The 21,025-nt window shown below is 51.3% G+C and overlaps 10 protein-coding genes across 10 annotated transcripts; 5 read left to right on the forward strand and 5 right to left on the reverse strand.

The window, feature by feature from the left end:
- Nucleotides 1–28: 28 nt before the first annotated feature.
- On the forward strand, nt 29–740 carry M409DRAFT_20706 (uncharacterized protein; the record flags this gene model as incomplete). The annotated part of the gene is made up of 2 exons (XM_033805512.1): nt 29–491; nt 598–740. The coding sequence occupies 2 exons, from the start codon at nt 29–31 to the stop codon at nt 738–740; spliced, it is 606 nt and encodes a 201-aa protein (XP_033670381.1).
- Nucleotides 741–778: 38 nt separating this feature from the next.
- On the reverse strand, nt 779–1,599 carry M409DRAFT_20707 (uncharacterized protein; the record flags this gene model as incomplete). Its single annotated transcript, XM_033805513.1, has 2 exons — nt 779–1,135; nt 1,192–1,599. The coding sequence occupies 2 exons, from the start codon at nt 1,597–1,599 to the stop codon at nt 779–781; spliced, it is 765 nt and encodes a 254-aa protein (XP_033670382.1).
- A 479-nt stretch (nt 1,600–2,078) lies between these two features.
- On the reverse strand, nt 2,079–2,584 carry M409DRAFT_36205 (uncharacterized protein; the record flags this gene model as incomplete). Its single annotated transcript, XM_033810518.1, has 3 exons — nt 2,079–2,162; nt 2,210–2,362; nt 2,420–2,584. 3 exons carry the CDS (start codon nt 2,582–2,584, stop codon nt 2,079–2,081), a joined length of 402 nt encoding a protein of 133 aa, XP_033670383.1.
- Nucleotides 2,585–2,946: 362 nt separating this feature from the next.
- M409DRAFT_20709 (uncharacterized protein) lies at nt 2,947–4,458 on the forward strand (the record flags this gene model as incomplete). The annotated part of the gene is made up of 8 exons (XM_033805514.1): nt 2,947–3,040; nt 3,106–3,139; nt 3,193–3,295; nt 3,343–3,577; nt 3,640–3,876; nt 3,934–4,187; nt 4,253–4,329; nt 4,383–4,458. 8 exons carry the CDS (start codon nt 2,947–2,949, stop codon nt 4,456–4,458), a joined length of 1,110 nt encoding a protein of 369 aa, XP_033670384.1.
- A 469-nt stretch (nt 4,459–4,927) lies between these two features.
- On the reverse strand, nt 4,928–5,950 carry M409DRAFT_65130 (uncharacterized protein; the record flags this gene model as incomplete). Its single annotated transcript, XM_033816379.1, has 4 exons — nt 4,928–5,002; nt 5,059–5,590; nt 5,649–5,808; nt 5,857–5,950. 4 exons carry the CDS (start codon nt 5,948–5,950, stop codon nt 4,928–4,930), a joined length of 861 nt encoding a protein of 286 aa, XP_033670385.1.
- Nucleotides 5,951–6,466: 516 nt separating this feature from the next.
- On the reverse strand, nt 6,467–6,872 carry M409DRAFT_20711 (uncharacterized protein; the record flags this gene model as incomplete). Its single annotated transcript, XM_033805515.1, has 3 exons — nt 6,467–6,477; nt 6,535–6,624; nt 6,680–6,872. The coding sequence occupies 3 exons, from the start codon at nt 6,870–6,872 to the stop codon at nt 6,467–6,469; spliced, it is 294 nt and encodes a 97-aa protein (XP_033670386.1).
- A 1,058-nt stretch (nt 6,873–7,930) lies between these two features.
- Nucleotides 7,931–9,310, reverse strand: M409DRAFT_20712 (uncharacterized protein; the record flags this gene model as incomplete). Its single annotated transcript, XM_033805516.1, has 3 exons — nt 7,931–8,623; nt 8,670–8,772; nt 8,820–9,310. The coding sequence occupies 3 exons, from the start codon at nt 9,308–9,310 to the stop codon at nt 7,931–7,933; spliced, it is 1,287 nt and encodes a 428-aa protein (XP_033670387.1).
- A 1,143-nt stretch (nt 9,311–10,453) lies between these two features.
- On the forward strand, nt 10,454–11,341 carry M409DRAFT_52729 (uncharacterized protein; the record flags this gene model as incomplete). Its single annotated transcript, XM_033812159.1, has 2 exons — nt 10,454–10,520; nt 10,698–11,341. The coding sequence occupies 2 exons, from the start codon at nt 10,454–10,456 to the stop codon at nt 11,339–11,341; spliced, it is 711 nt and encodes a 236-aa protein (XP_033670388.1).
- Nucleotides 11,342–11,746: 405 nt separating this feature from the next.
- On the forward strand, nt 11,747–12,626 carry M409DRAFT_65132 (uncharacterized protein; the record flags this gene model as incomplete). The annotated part of the gene is made up of 2 exons (XM_033816380.1): nt 11,747–11,936; nt 11,986–12,626. The coding sequence occupies 2 exons, from the start codon at nt 11,747–11,749 to the stop codon at nt 12,624–12,626; spliced, it is 831 nt and encodes a 276-aa protein (XP_033670389.1).
- A 5,890-nt stretch (nt 12,627–18,516) lies between these two features.
- M409DRAFT_36202 (uncharacterized protein) lies at nt 18,517–19,588 on the forward strand (the record flags this gene model as incomplete). The annotated part of the gene is made up of 2 exons (XM_033810517.1): nt 18,517–18,890; nt 18,949–19,588. 2 exons carry the CDS (start codon nt 18,517–18,519, stop codon nt 19,586–19,588), a joined length of 1,014 nt encoding a protein of 337 aa, XP_033670390.1.
- Nucleotides 19,589–21,025: the final 1,437 nt, after the last annotated feature.

Consider the following 21,025-nt stretch of genomic DNA (forward strand, 5'->3'; position numbering starts at 1 on the left):
ACGTTCGACAATATCTGACAAGCAATACATGGACTACCGCTACAGCATGATCCCAATGCAGCTCGCCGAGGCCAACCAGACCGAGTCTTGGTACGGAGTGCGCGACTCTGTTCAGCGTCGGCGCATACAGAACAGGGTGGCTCAGCGTACCCGCCGCAAGCGAATTGCGGGACGAGATGACCGCGGCAAGCAGACGACTAGCTGTCCTGATGAGCACAAAGCGTTGGACATCTCCTCTGGTCTGTACTCGTCATCCTCGTCCGCATCTTCGACCACTGTGCCGGAGTCGGAACCACCGCTACCCCTTCGACAAGACAAGCCGGACGAAGCTGTCGCGATTAATAATGCGCCTATCTCAACAATCGAGCGTTCCTCTCTAACCGGCCTCCAGTACGCTGCTTTTTCGTTGCCCTCTACTCCCCAAGTCAGTCTCGTAACCTCAGTACCCGTGACGGTCTACACAGCCCTCTTCCAGAATGGGGAGATGATGGGTCTCAAATGCGGGCTCATCGTTCCCCACAAATCATCAAGGCAAGGATCACACGTTCCAGCATCATTACAACCAACGGCCTTGCAACTCACGCATTGGGCTCACAGGCGTTATCGATGAAGAAGAGTTCCTCCGCGACCTATTTACCATGGATGGTCTTAGCCTCAAACCCAATGGCCTGGGATATGATCCGGCCTCGTGGATCATGGGTCGAGATTTTGGGAAGAAGTGGGGATATCTCTGGTACTAGACGAAACCAATTGTTGTCTTCTCGCGAGACCTCTGCTTTTATATGAAGTGATTCTTGACTATGCCACCAGCAAGTTGAGCAACTTTGTCTGGCATAGAGGCATTGGGGCAGTGTCCTGCTCCTTCTACATTGTGGACCTCGACATGATGCCCTGTATCCGTGCCGTTCTTGATCATCTCATCCTGAAAGTTGGGCGGCAGACACTCGTCGGCTGAGCAACGGAGATAGAAGAGCTTCTCGACATTGCGATACGCAGCATGCTGGACTTTTCCCGAGTAGCTGATTGCCAATTGAGGCCTCAGCGTCTCCGCCCACTTCACTCCCTCTTCGAGTGGTAAATCATTGTACAGGATGCGAGCGGAGAGGCTGAAGTCCTTGTGCGCAACAAAGTCGCCCTTTTCATAGTCAGCCATTCTGGAGCATACTAATGATGGCCTTTACCTTCCCATACCTTTGGTTCGAACAAGTCAAAGCTGAGATGGGCCAGAAGACCGCCCATGCTCTCTCCCACTTTTGGCAGCGCCGCTGTGAGGGCGATCAAACCATGGACTCGACCTCTTCCGGCCGCCTTCTCTGTCAACCCATGGATCGCATCGCTCGCAACGCATCCAGCGTAAGAGTGTGCAAGAACAACAACGTCGGCCCCGGTGCTGCACATTGCGGTCAGAACGCCGCTGAAGAACGCTACGTCTTCTTCCATTGTTGCAGCATGTCCGAGAGCAGCGCCGTTGGCCGTGGGGAGCTCAAAGACGCTCGCGTTGAGGCCTTCTTCACGAAGTCGGTCGACTATAGTCTTGTAGCCGAGGGCAGGAACGCAAGCCCCTGGTATGATGAGGATGTTGGGGAGAAGAGAGGACATGTTCGTTGAATGACGATGTAGCAGACGACGGAACCGACGAGGTGTTGCGAGGGAAACTGTATGCTAAGCGGCGGGCTACTTTTACTGCGCAGCGCTCTCTTGAGGTGTTGCGATGTTTGTAATCAAAGACGTCTGCAAGGGTCAGCCACAGATTGACGAAGAGTACGCTTGTCGAAAAGCTCCATTGTGCAATGAGGGTGCTGTCCTGCATAGATATGTCAAGACTGAAGAGTGACCGCATCCACACTAGGATATGCATGTCATCGTCTGCAGCCTTGAAACCGACCAACGACGCTAAATGATGACTTTGTCTCATTGGCAGGAGTGCCACTGCGAGAAGTGGACAAGGCTGAGGTTCCGACTCCACGTCTTCGCGTTATTTGGATATGATCAAAGCTGTCCAGTGGCGATTCAAAGATCCCAAGGGCTTGGTCGCCGTCTCGCCCAAAAGGGGCCAATATAGTATCCTGCGACGGTACTTAGGTGCCGCCGACAAAAGCAGTACATTCTATCTCAACGTCGGCATCTAGACCCAATGCTGCTACAACTACACAGGAGCGGCACTGTTATTATGTCAGTGACATCCTCGGATCCACCTGGAACCACATACAGGTTTTACTTCTTGATTGAAAACTTCCGCATACACCTCGTTCAAGGGAGCGAAAAGCTGCGGGCTCGTGATGAAGATGTTGACTTTGACAACGTTTTTCAGGTTGCTATTTGCGGCCATGAGGACTTTTTCGAGATTTGCCAGTGATTGTCTCTGGTCAAGTTGTTCAGCACGCCCACTCACGATTGCATGACGACCGACAACACATACCACTCGGTCTTGAAAGGTTCCTTTCACAAAGTCGTTTGTGGCTGGGTCGATGCCCAAAGATCCTGAACAGTACACCATCCCATTCTGTACAACTGCCTGTGGCATCAAAGGGCTTGGAGCCGGTGCTTCTGCAGTGAAGACTGCTTTCGCCGATGAAGATGGCATTTTCGTTGTCGAAGGCGACGGAGAGGTAGTGAATGCAACAGAGAGGGTGCAGGCTGCTCTCAAGTTGATATTAGAACTCCACACTGGGGTCCGCCAGACCATTTGCAAGGCTGCCCGACTTCGGCAGGCAATGCCTCGACCTACCCTTTTCGAGAGCTGCCCTTATCAGCGGGAATGCAACTTGGTGGAAGGATGGAGCGATTGGGCTCACGTAGGATTTCAGTCAGCTTAAGCGACCTCTCACTGGTATCATCTTCCTTACAGACGCGTACAGTCTGATTGAATCTAATCTTGAACAAGACGAAATCATATCCAAGAAGCGCATCCAGGGCCTTAGTCGTACACTCTTCATATATTCCACCATGTCGCATCGCCTTCCTTACCTCGATAGAGATATATTGACAATCAATGATCTCAAAACCAAAGCCGGAACTAGGGTTCCCGTGGCTACTCGAGGTGGGCGAAAAATGCTGGACAATGCAACCTTCCAGCTTCCTCCCCTGCTTACTTCGTCAAAACAGAATGGCTTGAAGAAGGGGCTATGGACCTGATAATGTTGGTCTCGAGACACCACATGAGCGTGTCTTCGCCCGCTGACCTTTTGTTAGCCTCAAGGACAATGAGGAAGCTTACAATCGCTACAAGCTTCGCCCCCGAACGCTGCGAAACGTCCACGACCTCGACATGTCTGCTACCGTCTTTGGTACCAAGGTCTGTGTGTGATCGACCTCTCTCGTAGCTTGTCTCATCGAGAGCAGGTCTCCATCCCGTTCGGCTTCTCTCCCGCTGGGCATCACGCAACTGTCCACCCAGATGGGGAAGTGGCCACCTCGCGAGCTGCAGCGAAGAACAACATAGCCATGGCATTGTCCGCGTACGCGAGTTACGATCTTACAGATGTCATGCAGCAAGGCCAAGGCAATCCCTATGCCATTCATGTGTGCATTTACAGGAACAGACGGAAGACCTTGCAGATCCTTCAACGAGCCGAAGGTGGGTGGCTTTCCAAAGAGCGTCAGGCCAATAGTGTGCCATGCATCGCTGACATGAAGAAGCTGCTGGCTTCAAGGCCGTGATCGTGTCCGTGGACATTCCCGTTCTTGGACTGCGGCTCAGCGAGTATCGAAATGACTTCAAGATCCCGACCCACGTCAAAATACCAATGCTGAAAGACGAAGGAGAGACCGGGCCTACAGATCCAGAGGAACTCGCTCTTGATGATTCCCTCGCTTGGTCAGAGCTCATCCCCTGGCTTCGTTTCAACACCAACATGGAGATCTGGCTTAAAGGGAGTAAGCTGAATACGTGACATGTTGAAGTCGAATGGATCGTACTTACATTTTGACTAGTAACATCGCCTGAAGACGTCGCACTCGCCGTGGGACATGGCGTGGACGGGGTTGTCATATCTAATCATGGCGGGAGACAGCTCGATGGCGTCCCAGCAAGCCTGGATGCATTGCGAGAGTGTGCACCAATTGCCAAAGGCAAGATCAAGATAGCAGTCGATGGGGGCATTCGAAGAGGCTCCGACATCTTCAAGGCCCTAGCTCTTGGGGCAGACTTCTGCCTTGCCGGCAGAATACCCCTGTGGGGACTGGCGGTGAGTCAGCGACCACGTTTTGGATCAAACGTTCTGCATGGACATTGGACTGATGATCAGGAAAGTACAATGGAGAAGACGGCGTCGATCTAGCCTTGAAGATACTGACCAGAGAGTTCCGCACAACCATGGCGCTTTGCGGGTGAGTTACGGTAACAGTAAATGCCTTCGTCCACCACTGACCGTCTCTGGCAGCTGCAGCTCAGTATCCGAAATCTCCAAGGAGCATCTCTCCGTGATCCAAGGTGAAGCCTTTTTGAGTCGATTGTAGAGTTTCGAATCGAGGCCCCGTTTCACTGGGAAAGGGGGAACGCAGACGACATCTCGATACTGTCTATATACGCTGCACTTGTTACGAAAGACCTTCGCTCGGCTAGACTCCAAACCGTAAGCAACTTGCTTCAGAATGTGGCCCTTCTCCTGGCGAAAGGCAGACTTAGCGAAGGCAAGAAGTTGTTGTATCATTCCAATGTTGATACAATCTTTGAAGGCGGCGTTCAAAACACTGCAGCGAGTCACACTCAATATCCTGGATGCGTCCCACCGGTCAGGGGAAAAGCCAGCCTTGTGGACAATATGAAGTCTTTTATCGACCCCAACTAGCCGCCGTACGCGGGCTTTTACTACGATAGGTAACGGGATATGCTTTGGGAAGCTGGAAAGATATGAACTGGAACATATATAGTGGAAAGAACAGACAGAGTAGGTATAGAAACCACACTGGACCATCGTCCACTGCCCTACTCCAAGAGTTCGCCCTTCGAAATTGCGAGCTCGTATTCATACTCAGGCTGGAAGTCAGAGTACAACCCTTCCTAGAGCAATGTCAGGGTCGTGTAAGCTCATTTTTGACGCTTGCATGGAAACTTACTGCGATACTTGTTGCCTTGAACGTCATTTTAGCCGCCTCATCGCTCACTAGAATCTTCTTGGCCCCATTCACAGACGCCGCCTCAGCCCTTAGTTGGATCTCGCAGCATGTATCCATCAGGCAGAAAAGATAGGCGGCCTCGTCGACAGTATTTCCTACCGTCAGCAGTCCATGGTTTCGCAGAATCAAGCCTTTGCCGTTGGGACCCAGCGCAGATGCAAGCTGGTCGCCCTCGTCTGCATCCAGTACGACTCCGCCGAAGTCGTCGTACACTTGGTGAGAATCACCATAGAAGTTACAGACATCTTGATGGAGCATATCTAGCCGCTTGCCGAAGCAAGCCCATGCTCGTCCACTGACTGAATGTGCGTGGCAGGCAGCATTCACATGTGGATATGTACGATGGATATGGCCATGGATCTGGAAGCCGGCGGCATTTACAGGTAGATGTGTCGCGCCGCCGACTGCTTCGCCGTTGTGGTTCAATAAGACCAGGTCAGACACTTTCATCAACCCGAAATGGCGTAAAAGCCTGAAATACATACATCGTTAGCGATGTGGTCGCAGTTTGGTGGAAATGGCAAACTTGCGGATTCGTCCAGTAGCAGTCCTTGTATTCAGGATCACGGAGCGAGATATGGCCAGCAAGTCCTTCTGTAAAGCCTTTGCGAGCCAACACCCTGAACGCGGCTGCCATATGTCCAAGCATCCATCGTCGCTCTTTCTCAAATGAATTGAACTTGGGGATACCTTGAAGCTTAACACCGAGAGCAAGGCTGGCCGCTTCATTCTCCTTACGACGCTGGAAGATCGTGTTCGACTTGCATTGCCGTTGCTTCTCACGAATGTCCTTCTCAGCAGGATGGGTGAGTGTCGTTGTGGACGTGGCCATGGTGAGAGAGAGTTGTTATAGCAGTTGATGGACAGGCTTTGGATGAAGGCAGAATCGGCAGCATCGGTGGTTGTGGTGGACTTCGATTCCCTCGGCCGTTTGCTATGAGAATATACTCTGTACATACATCGCGAGGCAGCAAGGATGCCGATGGGTCGACGAGATGTCCAAAAGGTGCCAGTCGTCGGCAGCTACAGAGCACTGCCTTGGGACAGTTAGCTCATCTGACCATTTGTCAATAAGGAAGGCAGGTCCGAAAGGCTGCGAGTCCGGTCCGCTTGCGGTGTTGTAATTACGATTTGGTCTTGGATTTGAAAGGCATTTGTCGACGCAAGACTGCAATCATCGAGGGCTTGAGATTCCGATGAGGATTGAAATGGTTCAGGTAGGAATATACGCCGCCATGGCGCTAAACATTAATGCTTGATCTATAAATCGCTAAAAAATCGACTTCGTGGTGTTTTCGATTGCCTCTCCAGTTGGCCTTCCAGACGACCAAGGCCCCCGAAGTTGCAATTAAACGTTCACTGCATTGGAACTCAGTAAAGATGCGTCTCAAGTTGACTTGCAGAATCAGGTCTTACCAGGAATACAGGCTGCGTTGACGTTGAGGGTGCCGTCTTGGTTGGTAGGGCAGCAGAAAGTGTTTCCAGCCGGGCAGACGTTGTCGAGGACTAGATCGTGAAATCAGTAAGGCGTTTGGTATTGATCGTGGGCTATAAGTCGTACGAGACAACAAGCTGACTTGGCTGAGGAGACATGATCCACCCAAGACATTGCCAGCGGTGCCGCTGCCGCTGCTGTCGGTGACACAGCACGAGATGTCAGATCCCTTTGCGCAGGTGCCGCTACCACCGTCAGACGACGGGAGGGCGAAGGCAGTGGTGGCGACGGCCAGGACGGCGGCGATGGTGAACTGCATGGTGGCTGAGAGCGAGGGTGGATTGGTTGGTTGAAGGTGTATTAGGAAGTTGTTGATTGTTTTGAAGCGGAAGTTGTTGATGCTGATGGTGAGAAGCAAAGGGCGTAGTTCAGCTTCTTGTACCTCGCCGCCAAGTCAAAGGGGCGACGTTGGTTATTGCTCTTGATGGGGATGTGATGTTGCTGTTGCTACTACGAGCTCTGCATCGTTGTTGTCTTGCTGGGTCCAATTATCTCATATCAACTGTTTCGCCGTTGTACATCTCTACCAAAGGCTACTCTGGAAGACTCATCAACAACGCAAGTGCCCGTACGGTAGGCCAATAAAGCCGATGGCGGCGAAGGGGGTTGAACATGTTCCTTCCAAGAGACCGTTTGCCGTACCAACCTTGTTGACTTCAGCGGTAGTAGAACATATTTGAATGTTCTTGGACGACCGAGGTTCTGAAGCTGGCGCATGGCAGTGCCGCGCAGTAGGAAGCGAACCATTGGTATCTCGCCTGGAGCCCGATCAAGGTGTTGCTTCCAGCATTTCCAGACTGTTATTGAAGTGCTGGATGCATGTGTCTTCCAATAACGATGTCTCGTCGAAACGAAAATAGCGTACCAAGCAACGCTCACCAGTACCACGGTTATATCCCGTCGAACGCAAAGATTCGGAAGGATCCGTAGTCATGGCGACTCTACCAGTCTTCTTCATGTCAGTCTCAATTTTGGATGATAGTCGGCTAGATGATGTTGCATGCAGGTTTCAATAATTTTGGTCTTTCAAGCACCTGTGACGGGCAAGAAAGCCTCGCCAAAACTTCATTACCTCTCAAGATGACGAATCTGGCATCAGCATGGATTTCCAACCACCACTTGGCGGACTATATCGTTGGTGCAACGGCAGGTAGTATGGCAGCAGACTGTGGAATACACTCTCCTGTCGGACTGTTTCTTGAAACGACACGCCTGCAGCTTGATTTCAGCGACGACTCGTCAGAGGAGACGATTGAGATACTCAGGCATTGCAAAAACTCTCGGATGAAGTACTTCTACCTCCAATACCTTCCAAGTTCACATCTGGGCCACCAAACCATATCGATCGAGCCATAGCAGCAACAACTCATTCAAACCCTGTCGACCAAGCTCGTCGGGGAAGAAGTATTCCTCACCCTCCTTCCACTCGAACGGCCCACCCACGCTAATCTGAGGTATTCCAAGTGTGATGGCAGCCTTGGTATGGTGCCAGTCGAGCAAATATGGCTTCAGCTCGGGCATGTCGCCAGCCGTGCTCTCTGTTGCGCCGAAAGTTCGTTCTTGAATATCTGCACGGCCACGAATGCTTCGCCAGGCGTCTATGGTGGAAGCCACCTTGGAATGGCCGAATCTGGCCACGACTTCGTCCCGAATGGATGGCCTCGTCATCTGTCGGGCTGTCCTGGTTGAATAGTCGGCCAGCTGTGAGCAAAGCGCAGTCACATCTTCGTCGAAAAAGGACTGGGAGTCGCTGACCAGCCGCCCTTCCAGTAACTCGATCTCCTCTCTCATCTTCTTCAGGCGATACAGTGACCACTCGCGGTACAGAGCAGGCAGCTCATCATACGGGCGGACATTGCTGATGTAGCTATCGTCCCAAACGCCGGGTTTAGAGAGTCTGAACGATGTAATTGCTGTGATCCGCTCGCTTGAGCCAAAGGAGCGAGACGCTAGATGCCGAACTCGGCCGCCGTGAAGGACTACCGCAGAGCCGATAGACGGGCCGTCGACCTTGTCTGTGTCAGTAGAGAGGAGATGGAGGTGTGAAATGGCTGACCTTGTGTGGTCTTCCGTCCGCTGTCTGGATATACGTGTGGCCTCCGATCATAGAGTCTGTATGGCTAAGCATGATGATGGCCACGAAAGGATAGGAATCGTAGCTACACTCCTCAGCTTCAGCGTCGCCAAGCAAACCTCAACGACTTACTGCCACGGTATCACCGAGTCTGCCGACAGCGGATCGTAGTTCTTCTGTTCTTCTGTCAGAGCCACCGCCTGGATCTGTGGCTCAGGTTGGAGATTGGAAAGAGGCATGTCGGGGCTAGCAAGTTGGATGTTGGTGTGTCCGATCTCGTAAGGCATGATGATGTCGACATCGACGCCGAGCGCACTCCGTACAATGTTGAGGGTTCTGTGATGGGTCCAGAGATCCTTAATGAACTTAGATCTCGAAGAGACATCACGAAGGAGGAGAGCACCTTTACCAAATGACCTGGCACAGTTCTTCAACACTTCTGAGCTCAGGATTGAGCGGCGATATGCCAGGACCCCTTCCCAAGAGAGGAAAGGGAATGGATTGCTACCGGCTATTCGTGCTTCATCCCCAGGCTCCGTCATGCCCAGATCGGCGAACGTGAACGTGCTAGCCGTGGTCAATGGCGCCAGGTGTATCTGGACGTGACTATCAGCAGTGTTCATTGCGATTGATATGTGTACGGAAGCATGCCGCAGGATCAAAAACATCCTCGACGTGGGCGAGCCCATGATCCAAAGATCCCATGTTGTGCTTGAAGGTGGCGAGAAGATAATACTCCAGGTCGTGTTAGACCCGTGGCTGACTGCTTGCCTTGCTGTGTGGGAGAAGTATTGGGTGGTATGGAAACTGGGCGAGGAAGTAAGAAGAGGAAAGGATTCGATGCTCGAGTGCTCGCAACATGGCGCCCACAGTTAGCATTGCAAGCAGGACCCGATTTCCATTCCGAGCAATAGCACAAGTCCATCCAGTGGGATAAGTCGTGTGACTGTGTTCCCTTATCAGACGCCGTGACTCCGCGTTTCTTGCACCGATAGGGCTAGACTGCAGCATCGGTGTCTGAACGAGATAGTGAAGAAAGCATGTCCATCGTTTGGACGAGGAGCTCACATGCTGCCTCAGATCGGTTGAGAGCAGGAGCGCAGCAATGCACACTGCTGGAGTAGCACATGATGTATTCTGGGATCCAAGATGACCATGGTCGCAGCTCTTCCTAAGATCGGAAGCCCGTCATGCTCATCATTGCCAGCCACTACAAACATACCGCACCAAACTTGGCTCGAGGTTGTGACCACTTCACCACTGTTTCTTCTCGGAAGTGAAATGGAATTGCTGGGCTTCGGCTGCGAAGACTGCGGATGAAGTTTGCGATTGGGCGGTCATCTCGAATGCCTCCAGGCGCAGCAGCATCTGGTCGGACGAAAAGCAGTAAGCGGACTGATGATGAAGGGCTGATTGATACAGCCAGAAGTGGTCAACAGTCTGCGGCAGTATTGTCAAAGGGCAAAAAATGCGATGGTGCTTTGGACGAGATTGTTGATGCTGAAGGGCGTCTCGAGAAGGACGGCGAGCTGGACCAGGGAGAGCTACTCGTCGTTCAATTTTCACATGCAAGCAGCCACTAGCGCCCGTATCCAGCCGACCTATGAATCACCATACCTACCAAGGTCCAACAGCCATTCCCCGGTCTAATCAAACGCGCGACGCGTCCACCGCGACTTGGCTTTGCCATGGTTAGAGAACGTTAAAGTCTTCTTGAGACACTCTCTTCCCAGAACCCCATTACTCCAATCTTCAGATCAGTCACAATGTCTGGCAAGCGCAAAGAATTGCCCATCGATCTCGACCAGCTCATCAATGGCCGATACCAAGCAGGTCCGCCGAGGCCGAAACCGTAAAAGATGCGGCCAGAGGAGCGGCGAGTAACAGAGGTAATCATAACGGAGTTGAGATCGTGCCACTCAAGCTCTCTGGCTGACGTCAACAAGAACGCAGATACCGGCCGGGTAGACAGAGAACCTGGAGAAACAATCAAATGCTCATGTAAGACAGGCTGCAAGGGCAGTTGCAAGTGCGTGAAGGCTGGCGCAGGCTGCGGAAGCTCTTGCGCTTGCCAGACTTGTGACTCGAGCAACGAGAAGGTCCGGTGCCGCAACCGTCTCAGCGACATTGCGAAAGCTTTGGGCGTCGAAAATCAAGTCGTGACACCCTGCTTTGCGACATACGCGAGCAAAGCCAAGAATACCCTGGACCTGACGCAGCTGGGCAAGAAGATGGACCATTGCAAGGCGACCGATGCCTTCAAATTCGATGACTTCTTGAAGGATTGGAGGGAGATAAAGAGGGGACTAAAAGAGACGGATATGGCTGGGCATTATAACAAGCTGCTGCAGTACGGACTGTACAAGGAGTCCTCAGGCTCCGAGGGTGGATTTTGGTCCTACTCCTTCTGTATGGATCATTGGGCGGAGGAGCAGAACATTTGGCATTGCCGGAAGTGCAAGGAGTGCATGGAATGGCGTGAATGGCATTGCGGCAAGTGCAACAAGTGCACTTACGGCGTGAGTATTCCGTGCAGCGGCTGCGGAGGCGTGACCTGGATATACCATGGGATGGATCCCGACGAAAGAGCCGACGCCTTTGATTTTGGCTCGGACGACGACTTTGGGTTGAACGATGATCCGTTCTGGTGTTGAAGGAAGAGGAAGAATTCGGTTGGATTGCGTTGGCTTATGGGCAGCAAATGTGGACAGCAGCGGTATGGTGTCTTTGAGTACGTCGATGAATCTTTCGATTAGCCAAATGTTGATTGGGTTGTATTGACCTTGATTGAAAGATTGTAGAAAGGTGTCATCTGCGTCTCATAGTTGCGGCCTTTAGGTGACTCATCCGCAATGATGCGGACTTCGTTCTGGCCGCCGTCTTCTCGCGAGTTCCATTCGAATCTACAGGCTGAGAAACACCGCGCCCTTGCGCAGAACTACATCTCAGTCATACCATCCGCAGTGGCACCATACATATAGCCTGTTATACCCATACGAACGAAAACACACAAGCCTCCAGCATTGCACAAAGCGTTCCGACCTCAATCTATTGTCAAGATGGCAGACAACACCGTTCCCACGTACATGGCGTTCCAGCACGACGGACATCTGCTGCACCTGGAGACAAAAATGCTATCCGTACAAGCCGCTCAACAGCTTGGCGAAGACAATCAAAAAGTCTTCAAGCAGTATTTCACCGACGAAGACTTTGTCGTCATCACCAAAGACACCATCTTCCACCCACAAGGTCTGTCTCCTGATGAAAGATGTCGATATCACAACTAACCCACACATAGGTGGTGGACAGCCAACCGATGAAGGGACCATGACCTCGATATCGAACTCGGACGCCAAGTTCCAGGTCACATCGGTGAGGATGGATGCCAGCAACAACGGACAAGCCCTGCATCTTGGACGATTCGTGGGTCCGGCATCAGCTCAGTTTCAACCCAATGAGGCTGTCGGACAGGATGTTGATGGCGAAAAGCGACTGTTGTACAGTCGTCTACATACTGCCGGACATGTGCTTGGCGCGGCTGTTCGCCACCTGTTGGAACACCAGGTCGAGAACTTCGACGAGCTCAAAGCATCCCATTTCCCCGACAGCGCGGCATGCGAGTTTCAAGGTCTGATTGAAGGCAAGCACAAGGCCGCCATACAAGAACGTTTGGACGAATACGTTAGCCGTGGAGTACCTGTCGAGGTGGACTTCTGGAGCGAGGACGACTTCCGCCGGGAAGGACTGGCACGCCTGATCCCAGACCGCAGTCTGCTGCCGCCTGGAGAAGACAAGTTTCGAGTTGTTAAGATCGTGGGCCTGGAGACATATCCATGTGGAGGTACGCACGTAGATGACAGCTCACAATGCGGCGAGGTGGCTGTGAAGAAGATTTCGAGATCGAAGGGAAACAGCAGAGTGAGCTACTCCGTGAAGTAATAGCGCCACCGAAGAGACGAGCAGGTGGCGAGAAGAAGACCACGATGACGAGTCTTTGGGAGTGCTGGCTCGCCAGTTCGAGCAGAAACCGCTGCTCAGTCGACTTTCTTGGAGCATCCTCGCCCGACCTCAACGCCTTCGCCCGTTCATTGGAACCTCCCAGCTGAATGATCGAGCGTGTTCTGATACCGTCCTTCAGTGCATCATCCTCCAATGTCACCATATCTAGCGCCCATGAAGGTCGACTCCCTTTGGGCCAATCATCTGCCGGCGCTGTCCCTGGCGAAATGGAAGACAGTAATGTGCTGCCTCGACAGCCCTTCCAGCCCAGGTCCTCCAGCCTCGGTGATATCGGCGAAGACTTGGGCACAACCTTCATGCATGTCGACTTCTACCACGCACGACGAGACATGCAGAGAGAAGTTCGGGCACCTGTCGCAGACGACTTGGAAGCCCGCAATGAAGTCGGATCTGGTGGAAGATCGGCCTCGATAGCCCGTGTCGAGCGAGACGAGATAGTTTTCGTCGATGTATTGCCAGCATCGATCCTGAGTGAAGGTGCGATTGTTGATGGACGCTGCACATGCTCGGATCAGCCACTCCACATGACTTGAGACTTCTTCCTGCGAGCGAGGGTGTTGTTGCTCTTGTGGTACCGGTCCCATCGGCAGCGGCTGAGATTGGGAGGCGAGGATAATGATCGATATATCAGGAAGTGCTCAACGATTTCGGAAGAACCACTTCAGCTCCTCGTTAAATTCACGTAAGCCAAAGTCTAATACTTCTCAAGGTCTAGACTGTGGTTGAGAAGAAGTGGTTACATCTGTGGAATGCTCAGACAGCTCGATCCTCCCGTCCTTCATGACAGACGATGTTTAGCAGGGAGCAGCCTCGATCTACTGTCTAGAATCAGGCCTCATATATGAACCATACGCATGTAGACGTCGTTCATTTCTGGCCGTGTTGCCTGAGGCACGAAAGTGCTAGCGCCGGAACTCCCCCGAGAAGCGGACCTCAGCTGAATGTTTTCAAAGTTCGTCCATCTTCTCGCTTCGTGTTTGTCAGAGACATCGCCTCTAAATAAACCCTCCTGAACGCCCCAGATCTCCAATCACCATATTCCAAAAGACCGTCAGACTCCACGCGGGTCGGAGATTTGTCGCCGCAGCTATGGCGCCCTGCAGCTGCACCCTCTCCTACATCTCAGGTCTTGTTCCCACCGCAGCAGGTAAGGTTGGTGAGACAGCGGCTTCTTCCAAGCATTCCCATCTCTTTTCTTTCGCTGTCAGTGTTCGGAATGGAGTTGATATCACTTCTCCTTGTGAGCGTTCCTTTCGTTCTCGCTCAGTCAGTCCATGACCACAACGGCACCAGCAGCTATGCGAACTCAACGAGCGTAGCGAATTCGACTACCGCCAAAAGCTCCTCCATATTCAGATCGAGCTCCACGACACTATCCTCCACCTCCTCCGAAACATCCTCCCATGGAGTTGGATTCTTTGTCCACCTCGGAGTGGGCAGCTCCTCGTCGACGACAACGCCGATAACCTCCTCGAGCCCTGCAGTATCTTCAGTCTCGACAAATACCACCGCTTCGTCATCGGTATTACAGTCAACTTCCAACACCACAAGCAGCCAGGGCGCTCGAATACTCTTGTCAACGGCAGCGAGTGGCTCGCTGGCACATCTGGCTCTTGACTTGGCAAATATCTCCAGCACGGTGCTTGCAGATGTCCCAAGCACAACCCAGACAAATGCTTCTAACACGGCTACCGCGTCTGCCACTTCCTCCTCTGCAGTTTGTGTGAATGGGACACAATACATCGATCCCAACGGCATGGCATACACCATGTACTGCAATGCAGCTACACAGGCCGACCCCCTCTCCGTCCAGCTCTACGGCAGCGGCGACTGGACTCAATGCGCTCCGTTATGTGATGCCGATAGCGACTGCGCCTTCTTTGAGTTCGGTCCCTTTCAAGTGCCTGGGCTTCTGATTTGTGCTCTGTACAACTCGAGCGCGGTCATAGACAGCTACACTGGTACCACTGTGGGAATCTCAATCGCAAGAGGCGGCCTCTCTGGCTCGAACACCACCAGTACCCCCGCTAGAAACACAACCGCACCCACAACCACGCTCGGGACGAATTCGACCACTTCGACGTTTTACAATTCTTCGATTGCCCCGACGGGCAGCGGAAGCGCATACGCAAACCAATGCCAGGATCTCTACTTGTCTTACTCGGACGTGCTGGAGACTCAAGCACGGGGCGCGATTGAGATTACAACAACAACGTATTGGACATTAACCAATTGGACGGCTCAGACGACTACGCTGGGAGGCTGTGACACATATCCTCGGCTCGTGGGAAGCTTTACGCCTGTGGTATGTATTTTGAGTAGCCGTCTTCAACATGTGCATCCAGACTCATTCGTTCTCAGGCTACGGGGGTGAACTCAAGCTTGGATTACAGCTCCACGATTACAGGAACCGCGCCTACGCCCCCCAAATGCAGCATCAACCCCAGCGACTGCGACATTCTGTATGCGTCGTCCGCGAGCAGTTGGTCCTCATACGGTTCGGCCTATTCAGCTGGCCAGACTACCGTTTCCATTGCACCGCAGGTGACGGCGTTCACCGTTATTGGCAACGGCACAACAAGCACGACGTCCTTTGGAAATGCGGCAATGACTCCTCCTCCGGTCCTGACATTGAAAGGACAAGCAATGACTGGAAGAGTTACGTCGGACGCTGGCGATCCGTCCAGTCTTACTGTATACACCTACTACCCCGACAATGCAAACCGCCCAGACGACAATTATGACTTTGTCGATGGCGCGGCGCGGACGATTGATTTGAACAGTGCCGTTCCACCTGACACTCCGTACTCGTACGATTGCAATCGAGTAAGCCTGAACCTAGGACAGTTGCTCAAGACGAACACCCAGTAGCTGATGATATTCCAGACAGCCAATGCATCAACCTGCGGTGCTTGCACGATTTACGGTGGACAGGTGTGTTGATGAGCTCCACCTTTGAATTTGTCAGATTGCTGACGCACGGACAGGTTCAACTCCTCTATTTTCCAATCACAACGAGCGTGTCCCGCGACCTTTGCGCTACCTCAGACGAGCCCGCGACGACATGTCCTCTGGGACCAACCTCAGCGCCGTACAATCCACCAGCTCCCAGCCACGACGCTTGCCTGGAATACTTCAACTGCCCGTATTACCTTGCCAACACCTCCACGTCCAACAGCGGTGAGCAATACACCCGTCTCATCAACTGACTGTTACAAGTACTGATTAACGCAACAGGCCCATATGTTGTCTCGGCTGGCCAGACATTCTATGAGAATAGAGTATACATCTCGCTCGCCACGGCATATGCAAGTAACGCTTGTGGCATTGTTGGTGCTCAACACAGCGGCGGGTGGGTTACTCTTGCCTCGAGCGAACTCCACTCCTATTATGTGACACAGGGAAACTGTTACGACTATGGACGCTCGTTTGACTTTGCCAATCTGCTGCCGACCTTGCCCTACAGTGCGTGGAACACCGTGCGATACTTAGACACGGGCTGTGCGACAGTGCCAGGCGTTCCATACCCGAATGTCTACTACGACTGGGTTAACGGCGAGTTCGCTCCTGAGCCCTGCCAGAGCACCATCATCGATTGGGCATACTATCCGACGCTCGTCGTCCCAACGCAGATCCGGGAGCTGGATCCGGCTTGGGCAAGCTGTGCTGTGGCGCTTGACGGACTGTATGATCCTCCTAAAGCGTTGACGGAAGCCCTGACAGAGAATGGTGTCACGCTGCCTGGAGGCAAGCAGACCACGCCAGCCAGCCCGGCCAGCACGCCTGGCCCAAGTATCCCGAGCCCTACAGCGGCGACCACCACGCCTGCGGCTGGTCAGCCTACTGCACTTCCTGACAACACATCTCCGTCAAACAGCAACCCGACAAGTCCGAATAATGGGAATCCAGGAGGCTCGCCCAACAACCCGAGCAATGACTCGCCCGCAGATAACAACCCTCAACCGACGCCTAGCTCGAACAATAACGGGAATGGCAAACCGTCAAACAGCAACCCAGGTCCAGGTTCAAACAGTAACGACCCAGGGACAAATGACAATTCAGATCCGAACAGCAGTCCAGACACGAACAACAGCCCAAGCTCGAACAACAACAATTCCCCGTCGACTCCCAATCCAAACAGTAACGGAAGTCCAGGCTCGAGCGGCGATCCATCACCAGCCAACAGCAACAATCCAAATCCCAGTCCAGGATCCAACGAAATTCCCAACAATTCACCAAGCTCAAGTAACAATCCAAACTCGAACGATTCGCAAAATAGCAGCCCTGGCTCTTCGAGCGGCAACCCCCAAAGCGGTCCTGGCGTGAACGATGTACCAGGTTCATCACCCGGTGGTAGCGGCTCAGGCGAGAGTCAATCCGTCATCACGGTGGGCTCGTCAGCCTTCACAGTTCAGCCCAACGCACAAGCTGGAGAGTCCGCTGGTGTTATTGTTGCTGCAGACGGCACAACAGCCACCATTGCTCCCGGTCAAGCTACATCACTCGGTGGCCAAGCCGTCAGTGCTGGCACAAATGGCCGAGGCGTGGTCATTGGAAGCGGCGGGACTGCGGCGACTGTGACTCCTGCAGTTGGATCAAATTCCGGCTCCAATCCTTCTGGAGCAATACTCGATCTTGGCGGATCTTCGACTTTGAATGCGATGCAAAGAATTCTTACGGGATCCAACGGTCAACTGAGCACGGCAGCAGTCGTGGACGGTACGACATTGCTGCAGAACGGCAATGCAGCGACGATTGACGGGCATGTCATATCCTTCGGTGCCGGAGGAATGGTTGTGGACGGGGAACAGACTGCTGCCGTCTCTGCACTTCCTACGGCCAATGTGGGGAGTGCCGCTGTGTTGACTCTGGGCTCTTCAACTGTCACTGCGTCTTACGCCGTAGTAACTGGCACCAACGGGCATCTCACAACGGAAGCGATTGTAGGTGGAAGTACGCTGACTGAGGGTGGATCGCCGCTCACGCTGGATCGCCACACTCTTTCGTTTGGGGAAGGAGCTGGAGGAATCGTGGCTGATGGATCAAGGACTGTGCCGATCACCGGCGCTGCTGCTCTTGCAACTGGTGCATTGGTCACACTCGGATCAACGACTCTGACGGCATCAGAGACTGTCACTACGGGCAATGATGGCAAGGCCACTACTGAGGCTGTCATTGACGGGACGTCACTGACCGAGGGAGCCTCGCCTGTGGCGATCGATGGCCACACATTCTCTCTCGGCCCAGAAGGACCGGTAGTGGACCACTCGCAGACTGATTCCTTCTCTACCTACGGACCCAAGACTGCAGCCGCAGGGCCATCGTTCCGAGCATCGTCGACTTCTGGCTCGGCTGCGACTCCCGCGAGCAAGTCCAGTGGTGGAGTGAATGTTGCCCCTGTGTGGTGGATTCTTGTGGCTGCTGCCTGCTGGTGGTTTGTCAGGTAAATACATTTGTCAGAGTATGCATTCACATAAATCCTCACTCTGCTGCCTTGCAGTACTGCACTTGACACAGCAAAGCTATGTGCGACCGCCATCCACATAGAGCCAAGAGAGTTTGCCTGGTCGGCTTTCGGTCTTCCTGTCCAAGCCTCTCGTCCGTTCTTGGCCGGCTGTACTCCTCAAACGATGTGCATTGAACTAAGCATCTTCACAGGTCGATGCGATATAGCGTCCGTAAGCCGGACATAGGCATGGCCGAGCTCAGTCATTCTGTCATTTGCATACTCTCGCAGTGCATATATTAAAATGGAATCGAAGGCGTTGTTAAATTCGCCATTCGGCATTTAATACCAACTCAAGCAATGATGCCTGCGTCAACACCTACAACGACGGTCCAGCTCCAATGCATGAAACAAGGCGGACCATTGGAGATCGTTCATGTACCATATCCGACTCCGAAGGAAGATGAAGTCTTGATTCGCCAGAAGGTGGTCGCTTTCAACTTGGTCGACACCAAACAGCGAGATTTTGCTGTCCGCAGCAGCAAGTTCCCGTGTGTGTTAGGACTGGAGGGCGGCGGTGTGGTTGAGGCCGTTGGAGACGGAGTTACGAGATTCAAAGTTGGCGATGAGGTGGCTGGATGGGAGTGGGAAGCTTTTCAGGAAAGAGTGGCTGCGAAAGAGGGCATGCTCTTCAAGAAACCAAGCAATCTGACTTTGGTGGAGGCTGCATCGATGCCGTGAGAGAACTTCTGCTCTTCCTCTACGCACATGGAGCATGCTGATATCAAGCGTCAGAGATTGCCTGGTCACGGCGATCTCGGCCATTGTCACTGCCCTGCACATTCCGCTGCCGTTCTTCAGCAGCCTCCCTGCCGAAGGATCACCGCCATCGTCAGTCCTCATTCTCGGCGGTGCATCGGCTGTGGGTGCCAACGCAGTCCAGCTGCTGGGAGTTGCATATCCATCGCTGCCTATCATTGCTACGGCCTCTTCGAAACACCACTCCCATATCACCAACCTTGGAGCCAGCCAAGTCGTCGACTACAAGTCTAGCTCTGTCACTGCAGATATCAAAGCTGCTTCGCCCAACGGTATCGGCGTTGATATTATCATCGACTGTGTCGCAGCGGGCGCCAGCCAGACCGATATTTGCGATGCGTTGGACAAGAACGGGTCGAAGAGGTACAGCAGTGTCTTTACCGGAGTTGATATGCCTGTACTAGAAGGTGTAAACAAGATTGTTACTTTAGTAAACTTGGCGCTTAATAGACCTAGAGGAAACGAAATAATCGCGGAGATAACGAAGCTAGTAGAGAAGGGTATATATAAACTACCTCTACCGGTTAGAGTTATTAGATACGGTCTAGAGGCGTTAGTAGATATCTTAGACGAGGTTAAGAAAGCTAGCTATAAAAAACCTATTCTAATATTATAAAAAGTAAAAAGTAAAAAGATTAAAATAAAACTAGTATTTACTAATACGAGAATATAGATAGAAAAGAACTAAGTAGTATATAGTAAAACGAGGAAAAGTAGAACTTTATATCTAGTTCTAGCCTCTTTTTTTTATTCTAGCTTAGAAGCGTAATAAGCTTAAAAACTAATAGTATTATATAAAATAAAGAACTTAAAATTAGGCGAGTATTAAAAATCCTCTTCTATTAATAGTTATATTTACTAACCGAGGATTTACTTTTATTAAAGCCTCTACTAAGTATAGCGTTATATAAAGCGTAGTTTATAATAGTATATAATAGTAGTTAAGTATACTATATACTATACTTTTTCTAAATAATTTTTACTAGTAGCTACTAAAACTACTACTTAAATAGAATCGCTCTTTTATAATATATATATTTAAAGGACTTTATATATAGAAAACTAGCTACTTTCTAGGTTTTACGTATCCTAGTTTAATCGAAAATTATTTCTACTTAAATATTTTTACTTTTAAAATATTTCTAGAATAGTCTACTAAAAATTAAATTACTTTTTTATTATTAGGATTAGTTTGCTAATCCTAGAATCTTACTTAGTATAGGTACTAAGCTTAAGTCCTTAGTTAGAGCTTATTAAAAGGAGAGAGTTAGTAGACTACTAAAATAATCTTAAAATAGAGGTTTAGGTATAATTATAAACTAAATAGTAAAATTAAATAGTAAGTTAAACGCTATTATATAAACTATAATATCGTTCCTTATATAATAAAGGAGAAGCGTATTACTCTACGCTCTACGAGATAAGAGGGAGAGTACTCTATCGCTCTTTTAATAGAGTAAAAAAGCGGTTACGTACGTCGATCCTAGGGAGCCTATACGTACCCTACTCGATCCGTAATACTATTCCCTTTCTAGCCTAGCTCGCCCCGAGCTACTATAATAAGTACGTAGTACTTCCTGTTCTATCGTGTACTTTAGGTAATAATATCTCTTTTTCTTTTAGATAATATCTTTCTAACCGACGCCCTATCTATACGAGGCCGTAAACGCCGCGCTACGCGAATCGAACGCTTTAGAGAAGTCGTTATAAAGCCGTATTCTCGTTATTAGAAGAACGGTCTAGTATATTAAGTATATATTTCCTCTAGAAAGTACTTAAATTACTATCGCAGTAACGCAAAATACTATAACGCTAAAGTTACTAATTTTAAATAGAAAAGGCTAGGCGACTAGTAAAAGAGGTTATTAGCCGAGCTAGATAAAACGAAGGAGTTACTTACTTAGGTATATACTAAAAAGATAAAACTATAAAAGTAGCTAGACGCCGTTAATTATAAAGTCGAGGAGAGTCGCGCTTTTAAAGAGCGCGTAATAGCTAAAGAAAAGGAAAAGGAGTAAGCGCTAGAGTACGCGGGCGTCCTATTAGAACCTAG

The sequence above is a fragment of the Zasmidium cellare genome (assembly GCF_010093935.1).
Source record: "Zasmidium cellare ATCC 36951 unplaced genomic scaffold M409scaffold_10, whole genome shotgun sequence".
NCBI classification, from domain to species: Eukaryota; Fungi; Ascomycota; class Dothideomycetes; order Mycosphaerellales; family Mycosphaerellaceae; genus Zasmidium; species Zasmidium cellare.